The 12777-nt window shown below is 52.5% G+C and overlaps 2 protein-coding genes across 2 annotated transcripts in view; both read left to right on the plus strand.

Annotated features, from left to right (window-relative positions):
• The window catches only part of LOC102012862 (2'-5'-oligoadenylate synthase 1-like), a 9421-nt gene extending 1926 nt beyond the window's left edge, over positions 1-7495 (plus strand). Inside the window, exons 3-6 of the mRNA XM_005403208.2 lie at positions 3232-3416; positions 4641-4873; positions 5491-5646; positions 6675-7495. Coding sequence (XP_005403265.1) covers positions 3232-3416; positions 4641-4873; positions 5491-5646; positions 6675-6843 — 743 coding nt within the window. The 3' untranslated portion in view covers positions 6844-7495. The remainder of the gene's footprint in view (positions 1-3231; positions 3417-4640; positions 4874-5490; positions 5647-6674) is intronic.
• A 2695-nt stretch (positions 7496-10190) lies between these two features.
• The window catches only part of Oas3 (2'-5'-oligoadenylate synthetase 3, 100kDa), a 20093-nt gene continuing 17506 nt past the window's right edge, over positions 10191-12777 (plus strand). The window contains 3 exon segments of the mRNA XM_013503570.1: positions 10191-10433; positions 11979-12065; positions 12067-12243. Coding sequence (XP_013359024.1) covers positions 10267-10433; positions 11979-12065; positions 12067-12243 — 431 coding nt within the window. The 5' untranslated portion in view covers positions 10191-10266.

Raw genomic sequence — 12777 nt, forward strand, 5'->3', positions numbered from 1 at the left:
CTACCAGGATCTCGTATGCCGTCTAAAAAAAAAAAAAAAAAAAAAAAAAAGTATCACAGAAGGGATGTTAAATAGCAAATTGGCAAAATCTGGGAACAACAACATTCCTTAGAAAACATTTGCAAAGCTGACTAGTTTTACTTATGGCAAAGTGTGTGGATTTAGCTTCCTGGGTTTGGAAAATTAATCACTATGACCTCTGCCCAACAGCCATACACAGCAGGATAGATTTGGTTTAAATTAATGTTAATTTTTTTTTTTTTTTTTTTTTTTTTTGCCTTTTTTGAGACAGGGTCTCACTGTGCAGTTCAGGCTGGCCTTGAGCTCACTTTGTAACTCAGGCTGGTCTCGAACTTGCAACAATCCTCCTGCCTCAGCCTCCTGAGTGCTGGGATTACAGGCGTGTGCCACCACGCCCGGAAAATTAATGTTAATTTAATCTCTCCCTGTCCCCAAAATGAGGAAACTTCATCAAACTTCTGCAGAATGTGGTGTATGTGTAGGATTATGTGAACAGGGTGCATAATCTCTCTGAGGCTTAATTTCCGCCCCAGGAGAACTAGTAAAACTGACCACCTACGGCCCATCATTATTTCCAGTGTTAAATGATCATCTGCATTGAACCCTTACAGCAGGCTGGCCACACTGCAGGTCTTCAAAACTACGATTCCCCAGCTGCGCGTGCGGACAGCCCCAATCACCAATGCAAGGAATAGTTGAGACATTTAGTGTTTGAGGAGACACAGCGACCCTGATGGAAACTGCTCAAACAGCTGCTATTGAGTGGGGACCAAACTCAGAGTATTTCATAAAGGGGACTGTCAGGAAGTCCTTTAAGGCCCAGCGCAGGCATAAAAACAACAACAAAACTGGTGTTCTGAATACACCAGGAAATGAGGCAGGCTGGGATTCTGTGTTGGGTGCTTGGGCACAGTGGCTCAAAAGCTCCAGAGGGGCAGAAAGGGAGGGAAGGAAGTGTCCTGGGCGGAGGAGCAGCACAGGCAAAAGCCAGGAGACAGGACAAGAGCAGGACACAGGGAACGGAGCGGGGAGAGCGGCCCGAGGGACCTGTGACCCGGTGCTGAGCTGGGGAGGGAGGAACACGATGAGATCTGCGTTTAAAAGGAGAGCACTGAGCCTAAGGCGAGCCCTGTGCTGCAGGGGCTCATCCTAGAGAACCGAGAACCGTAAGCACAGAGCACCAGTGAGTACCTACAGCACCCTGGGCCACGAATAAGCCAGTCGAAGAGCCTCTCTCCTGGAGCCTGACAGTAAACACGCAGAGGGGAGACAGGATGCAGTTCCGTGTTGCTAAGCAATGGGGATAGGGCCTGAAAAATAGCATCTTCAGGGGATTTTGCTGTTGTGCAGCTGTCACAGCGAATACTGACCCAGCCCCCGTGGTCCAGCCTGCTGCTCGCCTAGGCCAGGGCGGGGTGCACATATGCACACCATGTGCGGAACGGGGCTGTGGCTCAGTGGTAGACCACTTGCCTAACGTGGTCCAGTCCTCGGTCTGTCCCCACTGCAGAAAAGTACAGGAGGAGAAGGAGAAGGAGAGGGACTGAGCTCTGGCCGTGGACAGCCCCCTAGTTAAACCCTAATTACCGATGCCAATCGGTTATCTCAAGTAACATTGAGAAGGATCTTTGCGGGACAAATTCTCCACTTGCAAGATGTACAGGGAACTTTTTTTCCTCTTAAAGATGTTGGCACATTGCCAAAAGCTTTTACAGAGTTAAAGCTAGAACTGCCTTTCTGAGATCTAATTCCCGGGACAGCTCCACAGTACCCTGGTATGCCTGGTGACACTAGTTATATCTTTTCGTATGGACTGGACGGAACTTTTCCATCCCATCTTGTATTTACACAGTGATTTGTTCACTTTGGGCTCCTGTCACCCATCCTTACCGGTGTAAAATGCAAGAAAAGCTGATTGAAAGCCCTAAGGCCCAGGGGCTTCAATCTCAATCTTCGCATGTGAGGAGTGACGGGAGTGGATCACAAGGGCGAGCAATAACAAATCACGCCAAATAGCCACAGCACTCTGTTCCGAGCCCCAGCCCCACTCCACTCCTGGGGCCAGTGGCCAAAACAGAAAGAAAAATAAAAGAGGATAAGGTCAAAAGATCAGGGAACTACAGTATTAAGTGAATTCACCAGCAAGATATACTGACTGCTTGTATTTACATTGTTTTTAATGGAACTAAGAGGCTGACCTATTTTAAAAATGTAAACCAGTTTGCCTCTGGTTTTTTAATCTGGCAAAGTGAGCATTTTAAGTGAAATAAACATCTTTATAAAGTTTAAAAAGAAGAGAGAAAGAGAGGGAGGGAGGAGAGGGAAGATGAAGGAGAGACTGTCTTTTCATACCTTCTTCTGAATGGTTTCTCCCAGTTAACATATATGTTGGGCAAATATAACATATATGTTAATAGGCTATATATCATATGTGTTATAGATGTTAATGGGCTCTATATTAAATATAGCATATGTTACAGGGGTATATATTATATAGCACATATACATGCTAATAGGCTATATAGATGGGATACCTTATTGTTTCTCAGGCCATAAATATCCAAACAACACAAGATTAAACCAAGCACAGGAAACTTTTTATACCTCAGCAGAAGGAATGCACTAAAGTTTGGTGTCCAGTCTTTATTCCAGCTTGTGTTGTCTTCCTTTTCAATACTATGACAAGAAATAATTTTAAATAAAGGAAGTTCTGTTACTTATTTATATTAACTAAATTATGCATTTTCTGTGCATCCAAAGACAAGCCCTCCTCACTTAGTTCTGCTCAAGTGAGGCCCAGGGTCGGATGCCTCTGCAGAAGTACGACACAGTAAATGCACACAGTGGTGACAGTCATGCATCTGACGGGTGCTACGTGCTACGCTCCTCTACAACTGGCAGGCCAAGGGGTTTGTGGCCACCAGCATCCCTTCTGTCCTTGGGGAGTGTGCTGCTATAGGACGCTGCGATGGCTACACTCGGAGATGAGCTCTTGTCAGTTGCAGTATGATGTCATGGGGCACCAGTGTTTATGCAGCCGGGCATTCCCCAACATGTGACATGGCACGTGACCACAGCTGGAGTGACACTGACTGCTATCAAAGCTCCTGCCCCTCCACTGCACCTCACAATCAGTGAACCGCCGCCCCCAGAGGGATGGAAGAACCTCAGAGAAGGGCTGACATCTAGTTACAACTTCCACCCTAACAGGTCAGGTCACCAAAGCCTATAGACCAGATCCCGAAGTCTACATTGGGCTCATCCATGAGTGCACCTCCAAGCAGACAGAGGGCGAGTTCTCCACCTGCTTCACCGAGCTCCAGAGAGCCTTCGTGAAGCAGAGGCCAACCAAGGTGAAGAGCCTCATCCGCCTCGTCAAGCACTGGTACCAGCTGGTAAGGCCACCTCCGCCTCTCGGGGACCACGGGCCCATCTAGATGGGGAGCAGGGGAGGTGAGATGGGAGGGAAGTAGAAGAAGGGAAGAGGAGAGAGAGGAGGAGATCTGGAGAGGGAGGTGAGGGGGGGATGTTGCCTGAGAGAGAAGGAAGGGGAAGGAGATGGAGGGATTTCCATGCTTCACTGTGAATGATTTCTCCCACTCTACCTTCTGATGAACCAATTTTCTCTTTAGCTGCATCTAATTTCCTATTGAGCTGTTAGTTACAATTGTCATTTTTAATCCTAGGATTTCTATTTTATTCTTTATCAAGTCTGCCATGTTATTCTTTATGGCATTTAATTTGTGCTATTTCAAACCCATATTCCTTTGTGCTATTTCAAACCCATATTCCTTTCAAACCCATATTCCATCATATTCCACATGATGCCCTTACTTTAAAATGTGTTTAATCAATCCATATTAAAAGCTTTTGGTAGATTTTTTTACTATTTTTTTTTTCTGCTGGTCACTGCCCTTGGTGTCTTATTTCCTTATGGGCCTGGTCATTGTTCTTAAAACTGTTGTTGAGAAATAAAATGAGGCTCTCAGACTGTTAAGTCCTCAGCCCACCATCAGACAATAGTAAAGCCAGGATTTAAACCCACATTAGGAAAAATACAGAACTGGCAAAGTGTGACAGAGCACACCTGTAACCCCAGCACTCTAGGAGGCTGAGGCAGGAAGATCACAAATTCAAACCAAATCTAGGCAGCTTGGGAGACCCAATTTTGAATTTTTATTTATTAATTTTTTGGTACCAGGAATCAAACTGAGGACTGTGCACTTGCTAGGAAGGTGCTTGTGCCACTGAGCTATCCCCCTGGCTCTCAGATTTTTAAAATGACCTGGGTTCAGTGGGAAGACCCTGTGCTGGATCTTCAGTATTGAAAAAAAATTCCAGAACTCAAACTCTTCAGCAGGTCATCCCAGTGCCCTAAAAGGGTAAGCAGTAGGTACTTTAGACTTTGTGGGTCGCATAGTGTCTGTCACAGCTGTTCATCTCTGCTGCTGTAGTGTGAAAACAGCCACAGATGACCTATAAATGAATGGGCTTGGCTCTGGGCCAAGAAAACGTTATTTATAAAAATAGGTTGTCGCAGGCTGACTTAGCCCACGACAAACAGATTTTACACTGAATCTAGGCAGCCCTGCTTTCCTGATGGTTTTTCCTCCTCTCAGTGCAAGGAGGAGCTTGGGGGTCCCCTGCCACCGCAGTACGCGCTGGAGCTGCTGACCATCCATGCCTGGGAAAGTGGGAGCGGAAGAACCTCTTTCAACACGGCCCAGGGATTCAAGACCGTCTTGGAGTTAGTTACGGGCTACCAGCAGCTCTGCGTCTACTGGACGGAGTATTACGACTTTGAAAACCCCATTATTACAGACTACCTGAATGGGCAGCTCAGGAAACGCAGGTACCCGCCCCACGGCCCAGCTCCACGCACAAGGGAACAACCCCTACCCCATGCCCGTAGAGCAGCCGCACCTGGAGTATGGGGAGGGCGCCCACACCCCACACTTACTGAGCATCTCCTACTGCCCGTCACCGCTCTGGCCGCTAGGGGGCAGGCGTCTGCTCACTCTTGGACATATGGCTAGCTGAGGTTACCCATATGGGCATCACCGGGCATTACCGGACATTACCGTTCATTTAAGCCACGTGCACGTTCATGTTAGCCTGTTTTGCTGCAGCCACTGTGCTGAGCATTTCACAAGTCTCCGTTGGTTCATGGTTGCATGTCTGAGACAGGTGTGTTTGATGTCCACCTCTCCCCATTTCACAGATGAGGAGACTGAGGCTTCAAGAGGGCTATGACCTGCCCAAGGGCACACTGCTGATGAAGGGCAGAGGAAAGGCTGGGAGCCGGGTTCATGTTGAAGGCCCCTCTGCTTGCTATGGGGCAGGAGTTAGGGATACAGCCGGGAGCAGGACCCTGTTGGTGCCCCTGTCCTTGCCTGCCCCAGGCTGCTGCCAGCTCTCCCAGGACAGAGCCCAGCTCCTCACTGGCCCTCTCTGACGATTGCTCCTTAGGCCTGTGATTCTGGACCCAGTGGACCCTACCCGAAACTTGGGTGGTGAAGACCCAGAGTGCTGGAGGCGGCTGGCACAAGCGGCTGAAGCCTGGCTGAGCTATCCATGTTTTGAGGGCCGTGACGGGTCCCGTCTGGAATCCTGGGGATGTACCCGGTGAGACCTACTGCCACTTATTGTCCCACCAGACACACGGCTCCAGATGTCCCCGTGGAGCCGGAGACCACGCTTCCCTAAGACACGACCTCCTGCTCACAGTCACCCACAGTAGTAGGCTTGCAGGCCGGGCCCCATCTCGCACAATCATTTTGATCCCCAGAATTTTCACTCCCCAGGATTTTCACTCCCCAGGATTTTCACTCCCCAGGATTTTCACTCCCCAGGATTCTCACTCCCCCTGTGCAGAGTTCACTGCACTGAGAGGAAGGATGACTCACAGGGACCACCACGCCTGAGGTTCTGGTTTGGGCGCAGGTTCTGCCCTCACCCTCTAACACACACTATCTCAGTCCAACCTCACAAGGACCCCATGAGCCACGCTTATGATCACCCCCGCCTTACACACAACACAAGAAGCCCGGAGGGGTGCGGTCACCTCCTCAGGGTCACTCGGCTGAGGGGCGGCAGGGCTGGGACCAGGCACCCCGGACTGCAGAGCCAGGGCTCATTTCCCTGCGCTAAGGGAACAGCTGTCTGGCCTCCTCCCCTCTTCCCAGCCGACAACCGGGAGACTCTGAGCAGCTGGGTGACGTGGGCCGGCACACAGCTAAGCAGGGACACCGGGACCTGAGCCTGGCTGTTTCCCTCCCAGGGCGGGGCCTTCCTGATGCTCGGGAATTGAGGGTGTCACGGGTGGGTTCCTAGGAGAGCAGCCTGCGGGTGGAGTTTAGGGTGTGGGGTGTTTGGGGCGAAGGCACTGGAGCCAACGCCCCGGGTGGGAGGGGAAGGAGGAGCCGCAGCGGCTGTTCGCGCTGCCACAAACAGACAAGTGGCCACCAGACCTGGGCCCCTCCCCAGTCTAAGCCTCCCAAAGGGGCTGACAGGGCAGCCAGTCCCCTGCCACCTCCCAGCAGCCAGGACTTGCCAGTGCTTGCTGAAGGGGACGTAGGTAGCCAGTGCTCACCAAAGTCCAGTCCAGAGGCGGGGAGACGAGCTCCTGCCGGGGCTGTGTTTTACCTCCGCAGCCGGAAGCAGACAATGAAGACTAGGGAGCGTTCCGGCCGCAGGCGGGTATCAGCGCGAATCCAGGACCCGACCTCCTCCCGCGCACCACCGCTCCGCAAGCGCAGGAAGCCTGGTCTCCCGCCCTCCTGTGACTGCTTGGCATATGAACAATTGAAGGGGGGACAATAGACCCCCAAGTTACCAGAGTGTTAGACAAGAGAGTGGCGCTCAGCCTTCATTTCCACCTGTGCCCCGTTCACGATCGATGACAATAAAAATGACAGCAGGTGCGTGTTGGGTGTTTACGCACTTCAAGGCACAGGGTCGGGAAGTACAGATGTGTGTGTTCATGGATTCAGTGGAAAATATTTTTTAAGTGCTTACGAGGGCTAGGTACCAGGAACACAGCAATGAATGAAGGGGACTAAAGTCCCTGTCCTTGTGGAGTTGACATTTTGACATTGGATGATTTATTATAATTATTAGTTTAGGAAGGATAATGTCTGCATAAGAGTCATAATTCTAACCCATGACCTTGGAGTTTCTTCTCACTTAATCTAGTAATTCTAACAATATTTTGTCCTTTTCCCTGCAAATGTCTTTCATGCCTGTCATATTTACCCCTAAGTATCTGTTTTGACACTATTATGTTCAATACATTTTCTCTTCTTTCATTCTGTATTGGTCAGTTCCTGGAGGTTTTAAATGTTTTCCATGTTTTTAGATTTGGTAAGAGCATTGCATGTGATTTTTATATTCTGCATTTTCTGATTTTATTAATTTTATGTACTGAACTTGTATTATTTCTATGGCTACAAGAAATAATAAAGCAATTTTTCTTGCACAAAAAAGAATTTTGGAGAAGTGTTTTTCTCAGCTGAGCTCTGATAGGCCGTGCAAAGCTGTGAAACCCAGCGTAAGTCAGCTGCTATCACTGCACCTGAATACCCGACACAATCAACTTAGGAAGAGAAAAGGTTTGCTTGGGCTCACAGTTGTGGATGGTTCAGTCCATACTCAGGTGCTCTGGGCTGTGGTGAGGCGGCTCACCGTAGCAGAAGCCCATGCAGGAGGACAGAGCTCCACTTATGGTGAGGAAGCAACAGAAAGAAAGGAGAGACCAGAGTCTTGGGATGGCTTTGAGGCCACACCCCAGACCTAAAGACCCCCCACACCGGGCCTCACCTCTCCAAGTTTCCACTAGCTCTCATCAGGGCCCCCCGGGGACCAATACTTTACACATGGCCTTAGAGCAACATTCGGGAGCCAAGCTGTAGCCCCCAGGGTGCAGACAGCTCTGGGCCACCGTGTTGGGACTCTTGGTTCAGGAAGAAAATCGTGAGATCTGGGAAGAGAGGAGCAGGAGCCTCAGGAGGATGGAAATGGCTGAATGAAAATCAGAGCACCTGAGCAGGGACATTTCTGAGTCCCCAGAGAGAGAGAGACTCATGCTGGGCTCCTCCCTGCTGAGGAAACAAAACCAGCTGTGGAGGGTAAATGTTTACTCAGCACTCGGCATGAGGAAAAAGAAACCTTTGACTGTAACTCAGCTCCGTGCCGAGGTCCTCCCAGGTCAACGAGGGGGTGAGGCTGACACACTGCTGCCTCTGACCCCCAGGTGGGTTCTCCCGGTCCCCCTCCTGCAAACCCCACACTCCTGCCTGGGAGACACCAGGCCCTACCCAGGCAGCAGCGCTCAGGGTGCCCAGTGCCCCTCCGCAGCCTTCCTTCCCTCGGGCAGCCTCAGCCAGAGCCCTGCAGCCAGGCTGCCAGCGCCCACACCCACCTCCCATTCCTAGGAGATAGGCCCAGTCAGGGGACCACTGTGAAACCGGCTCTCCCGTGTCCAGTGGGGGCACAGTTACAGCTCTGAACATCCTGGTGGGGATTTGTGGGTGAGGATGGGTACTGGCCGGTAGCAGCTGCCTACGCTGAAAGAAGCCTGAGCTTATTGTTACGATTATTCAAACATGTTTAGCCAGGGGTTGATATTGGCCTTGTCCTGGACTCAGCGCCGAGGATACAAAGGTGACAAGAGAGTCCTCAGGGCCAGTGTGGTCGGGAGACAGTGCTATTTATTACAGGCCTCATAAACGCAGCTTCATTGCCCTTCTAATTACCTAATGCATTACCTAGCAATAACTCATTAGGTAATTTAGTAGAGGTCTAATAAGTGCAGTGACAGGACTCTGGGGAGGCGCGGCGGGGCAACCAAGCCAGCCCAGGGCACCAGGGAAGAGTTCTTTAGAGGCTCCTGAAGCCAGGAAGAAGAATGCAGGGAAGGAATGAGAGAAGGAAGGCCAAACTTGACAGGGGAGCAGCTTGTGCAAAGGCCAAGTGGCAGGGATGGCTGTGAGGCCCTTGGGAAATCGGAAGTAATCCATCAAGGAGTGGAGTGTGGAAGATGAGGGGAACGATCACCAGACAGCTGGAGAGGTCGCAAACAGATTGGATTAATTTCCTGGGGCTGTGAGAACAAAGCGCGTATGAAGTTCATGACTAAGTAACCAAGCAGCGAGTTGTACAACAGAAACTTAGCCTCCAGTTGCTGTCCAAGTTGAAATCCAACATCAAGATGTCCCGGGGCTGCTTCCCTGTGGGGCTGTTATCTCCAGCATGCAGCAGGGACAGCTCAGCCTGGCCTTGGCTTCTTGCCCCAGCAGCCTCCAGCTCCTGGGTCTCCACCACCCAGGGCTCAGATCCTGGCACTGAGGAGCACCGGGAGGAACCACACATACTCGGTGGGTCTCTCCCCACCCTCCGGCCTTCACTGCTGGGGACGGAACCCAAGGCCTTGCATGTGCCGGGCAAGCGCTCTACCGCTGAGCCACACCCCGCCCCTTTCTGAGTGTTAGGTAGAAAGTATTGAGAACAACACGGTGCGTCTAGTAATGGTTCATAAGTGGTTCTAGTGATGGTTCATCTCATTGTATGGATGAGCAAACTGAGGCTCAGAAGAGGATGCAGTTGGCTCAAGCTTGTCCAGACAGGGGCCAGACTCAAACCCGACATCCTCTGACTCCACAGCCCTCGCCTTTTCACCATCTGAAACTCTTGCCTACGTTTTGGAGACAACAGAACTCACGTCCAGGGAATCCCAGTGATTCCCCTGAAGCCAGCCAGCAAGACAAGGACAGCTGGGAGAGCCAGGGTCTCCTGAGGGCCAGGGTGCGGCTGCCCCTGCCTGAGCCATGGCGGTGCGGCTCCCCTGACACGCTGACACTGGCGGGCAGGCGCGGAGCTGCCACTAGACACAAGCATCCTGGTTATCCCGGTGCCCACGGCTTCCACGTTGCCTTGGGAGGCGGAAATCACATCAAGGAAAATGCTCAGCAATGAGCAGACTTCTCAAACTAACTGCAGCGGCCAGCGCTGCTGGAGAAAGGAAAGAAAGAGAAACCGTGGAGGAGAAGGAGGAGGAAGAGGTGCAGGGCCAGGAGCGGACGGGAGGAGGAGAAAAGGTGAAGGAGGAGAAGAGCGAGGAAGGAGGAGGAGGGGAAGCGGGGAGGAAGAACCGAAACCGAGAGCCGGACTCCGCCGGTTTCCCGGTTTCCGAGGCAGGGCTCCGCATCGCCTCCCTCCCACCTGTCTGTCCCTGCTGTCCCCGTCGCCATGGACCTGTACCGCACCGCGGCGCCGGCGCTGGACGCGCTGGTGGCCCACAGCCTGCAGCCGCAGCCCGAGTTCGTGGGGGCCGCGCGGCGCGCGCTGGGGACCCTGGACGCCGCCCTCCGGGAGCGCGGGTGCCGCCAGGGGCCCAAGGTGCTGAAGACGGCCCAGTGAGTGGGCGCTGGCGGAGGGCAAGATGCCACGCAGAGTTCAGCACACGCCCGGCTGCGGGGACTCTTAACGTCCACCAGCAGATGGGGAAGCTGAGGCACGAGGAGGCACAGTAGTGTGTCCCGACCTGGAAGCTGCCCATTCGGGAGGGGCGTCCAAAGCAGTTCCTCCGACGCCTGCCTCTGCGGTCCCAAAGGACCTGTCCTTCACTCAGTTATTCAGACTGTGGCCCCCAGCTCTCCCTGCTGTCACTTAGACAACATGTCACACTGCTGCTGTGATCTCTTGGGGCGCTCACAGGCTCAGACAATCAAGCTGCCTTGGGTAAACCCGCCTGTCCCAGGGTGGATTTGGGGAACCTGGCTGTGGGGGGGGGGTGGTAGAGGGGGCTTGGGACCTGTCATGGGAAGCAGTGACCTCTGGGCCCTAGCAGGGGACCTGGGGAAGGAGCAGAGCCTTGGGGCTTCGATGTGAGGGCTCTGTGTGGATGGGAGGGATCTGAGTGGAATAAGAGTTTAAGGGTTTCTGAAGCCGTGGCATCCGTAGCTCCCTGGGAACCTGGAAGGGACCTCGAGGCTGAACGCCCGAGGCTCAGCAAAGGCGGCAGAGAGTGTCGGGGTGGGTTTCCACCACGGGTGCACTGGGCAGTCTAGGGATGCCTTCCCCAGCCAGGGGCTCCCTTGGGGGGTGGCTTTCACAGGGCCGATCTGGGCTGGGGGCCAGCCTGGGGCTGGACCAGAAAGCAAAGGAGGAGGTCACAGACCTTCGGACACCCGACACGCAGCCCTACCCCAATTGCCACCACCCAAAACGTTTCCACACGTGGCCAGGCGTCCCTTGGGACATGATAGCCTGCTCTCAAGACACAATTTTAGCCTTGCCCATGAAAGTGTGTCAGAGTAAAATGACACGGTGCACCCCCCCCAAGAGAAAAACAGGACAAAGCCTTCTTTAAACTCCTCTTTTTTTTGCATAGGATTTTAGGTAAATCCATGCATAGAAGAAAAAAAAGAATGGGGATTTGGGGGTGGCGTCCTGGGTCCCCTCTCCAGGGTTTGGTGTGTGACTCACTTGATCCCCTGAGCCTCTGTCCCCGAATCTGCCGTCCTGTATAACCACATCCGCGTCACAGTGTGTTGGAAGCCAGATCCAGGGTGCTGGATACCAGGAGTTTCCTTCCCGCGTCCTGGCGCTGAAAGCTTTGCAGAAAGATGCTGGCTTTCAGAGTGGTTTCGGAAATTGAGTGAATCGCACCAGTTCTATCTGTACCTCAAGCAGAGGGCACACATGTATGGGCGCTGCACGCCGGAGTTTGTGGTATCTGGTTGTACTTTTGTAAAAGTGGACTGCCCACGTTAAAAATCCGGGTTTATTGGTTAAAATTGCTTCTCTTGAAAACTCCGACCCGGCTGCCCCGGGCCGATGCTCCCGCGCAGCTTCAGGTACCTAGAGCTGCCTCGCCGTCTCCACAGTGCCCGCTCGCCTTGCCCAGGGCCGGCCCAGCCCTCGCAGGCACTAGAATCGGGGTGTTTTTGTCTTCCCAGAGGCTCCTTTGGCCGGGGCACAGCTCTCAGCGGGGGCTCTGATTCTGAAATTGTCATGTTCTTCGACTGTTTCGAGAGCTACCGGGATCCTGGAGGAGACACAGCCCCTGCTGGAGGCCTGGGGGCAGAACCCGGCCCCGGGTCTGAGCATTTGGTTCCCTCCACAGCGCATGCCTGGGGTCCTGCAGTTCTGACTGGCATCCGAAGACCTTGAGAGCTGGATGGACGTCACCCTGGTGCCCGCCTTTGACGTCCTGGGTGAGGGGTCCCTGGCCCATGGCGAGGTTAGGGGTCAAGACTGGCATCCAGGTCTGGGCCCCATTGGGCAAGCCTCTGCCCCTCCTGGGCGTCACTTTCCTGACTGCACGTATGGGATCTGGGGCAGATGGGAACCAGGAAAGCCTCCTTCCCCCACCCCATTCAGGGTGCTGGTGTCAAGAGGCTTGGTCCTTTCGCCGCCCTCCCACTGCTATCCTGCTCAGCCCTTCCGGAAACACCCCAGACACAAAGGTTGATCCTATCCTCAGGTGGCTTGCAGCAAGGCTCTGGGACAAGACCCAAATCTGAAAAATCTTATCTTTTATCTTGAAAGCAATAATATGATTTTCACATTCTCCTTGACTATAAAATATTCCTAATGAGGCAGACGGCAGGAGTCCATTTTATAGAGCTGTTGGAAGAATTAAATGTGTTAATATATTACAGCAGCCATTGATATTTTCCTACTAATCTATCCATAACTCTGTAATGTTTGTATTGTTCCTATCCTATTTCATAAATGGATGTATGTTTATTATTA

This window comes from Chinchilla lanigera, unplaced genomic scaffold (genome assembly GCF_000276665.1).
Source record: "Chinchilla lanigera isolate Chin_1 unplaced genomic scaffold, ChiLan1.0 scaffold00081, whole genome shotgun sequence".
Taxonomy (NCBI): Eukaryota; Metazoa; Chordata; class Mammalia; order Rodentia; family Chinchillidae; genus Chinchilla; species Chinchilla lanigera.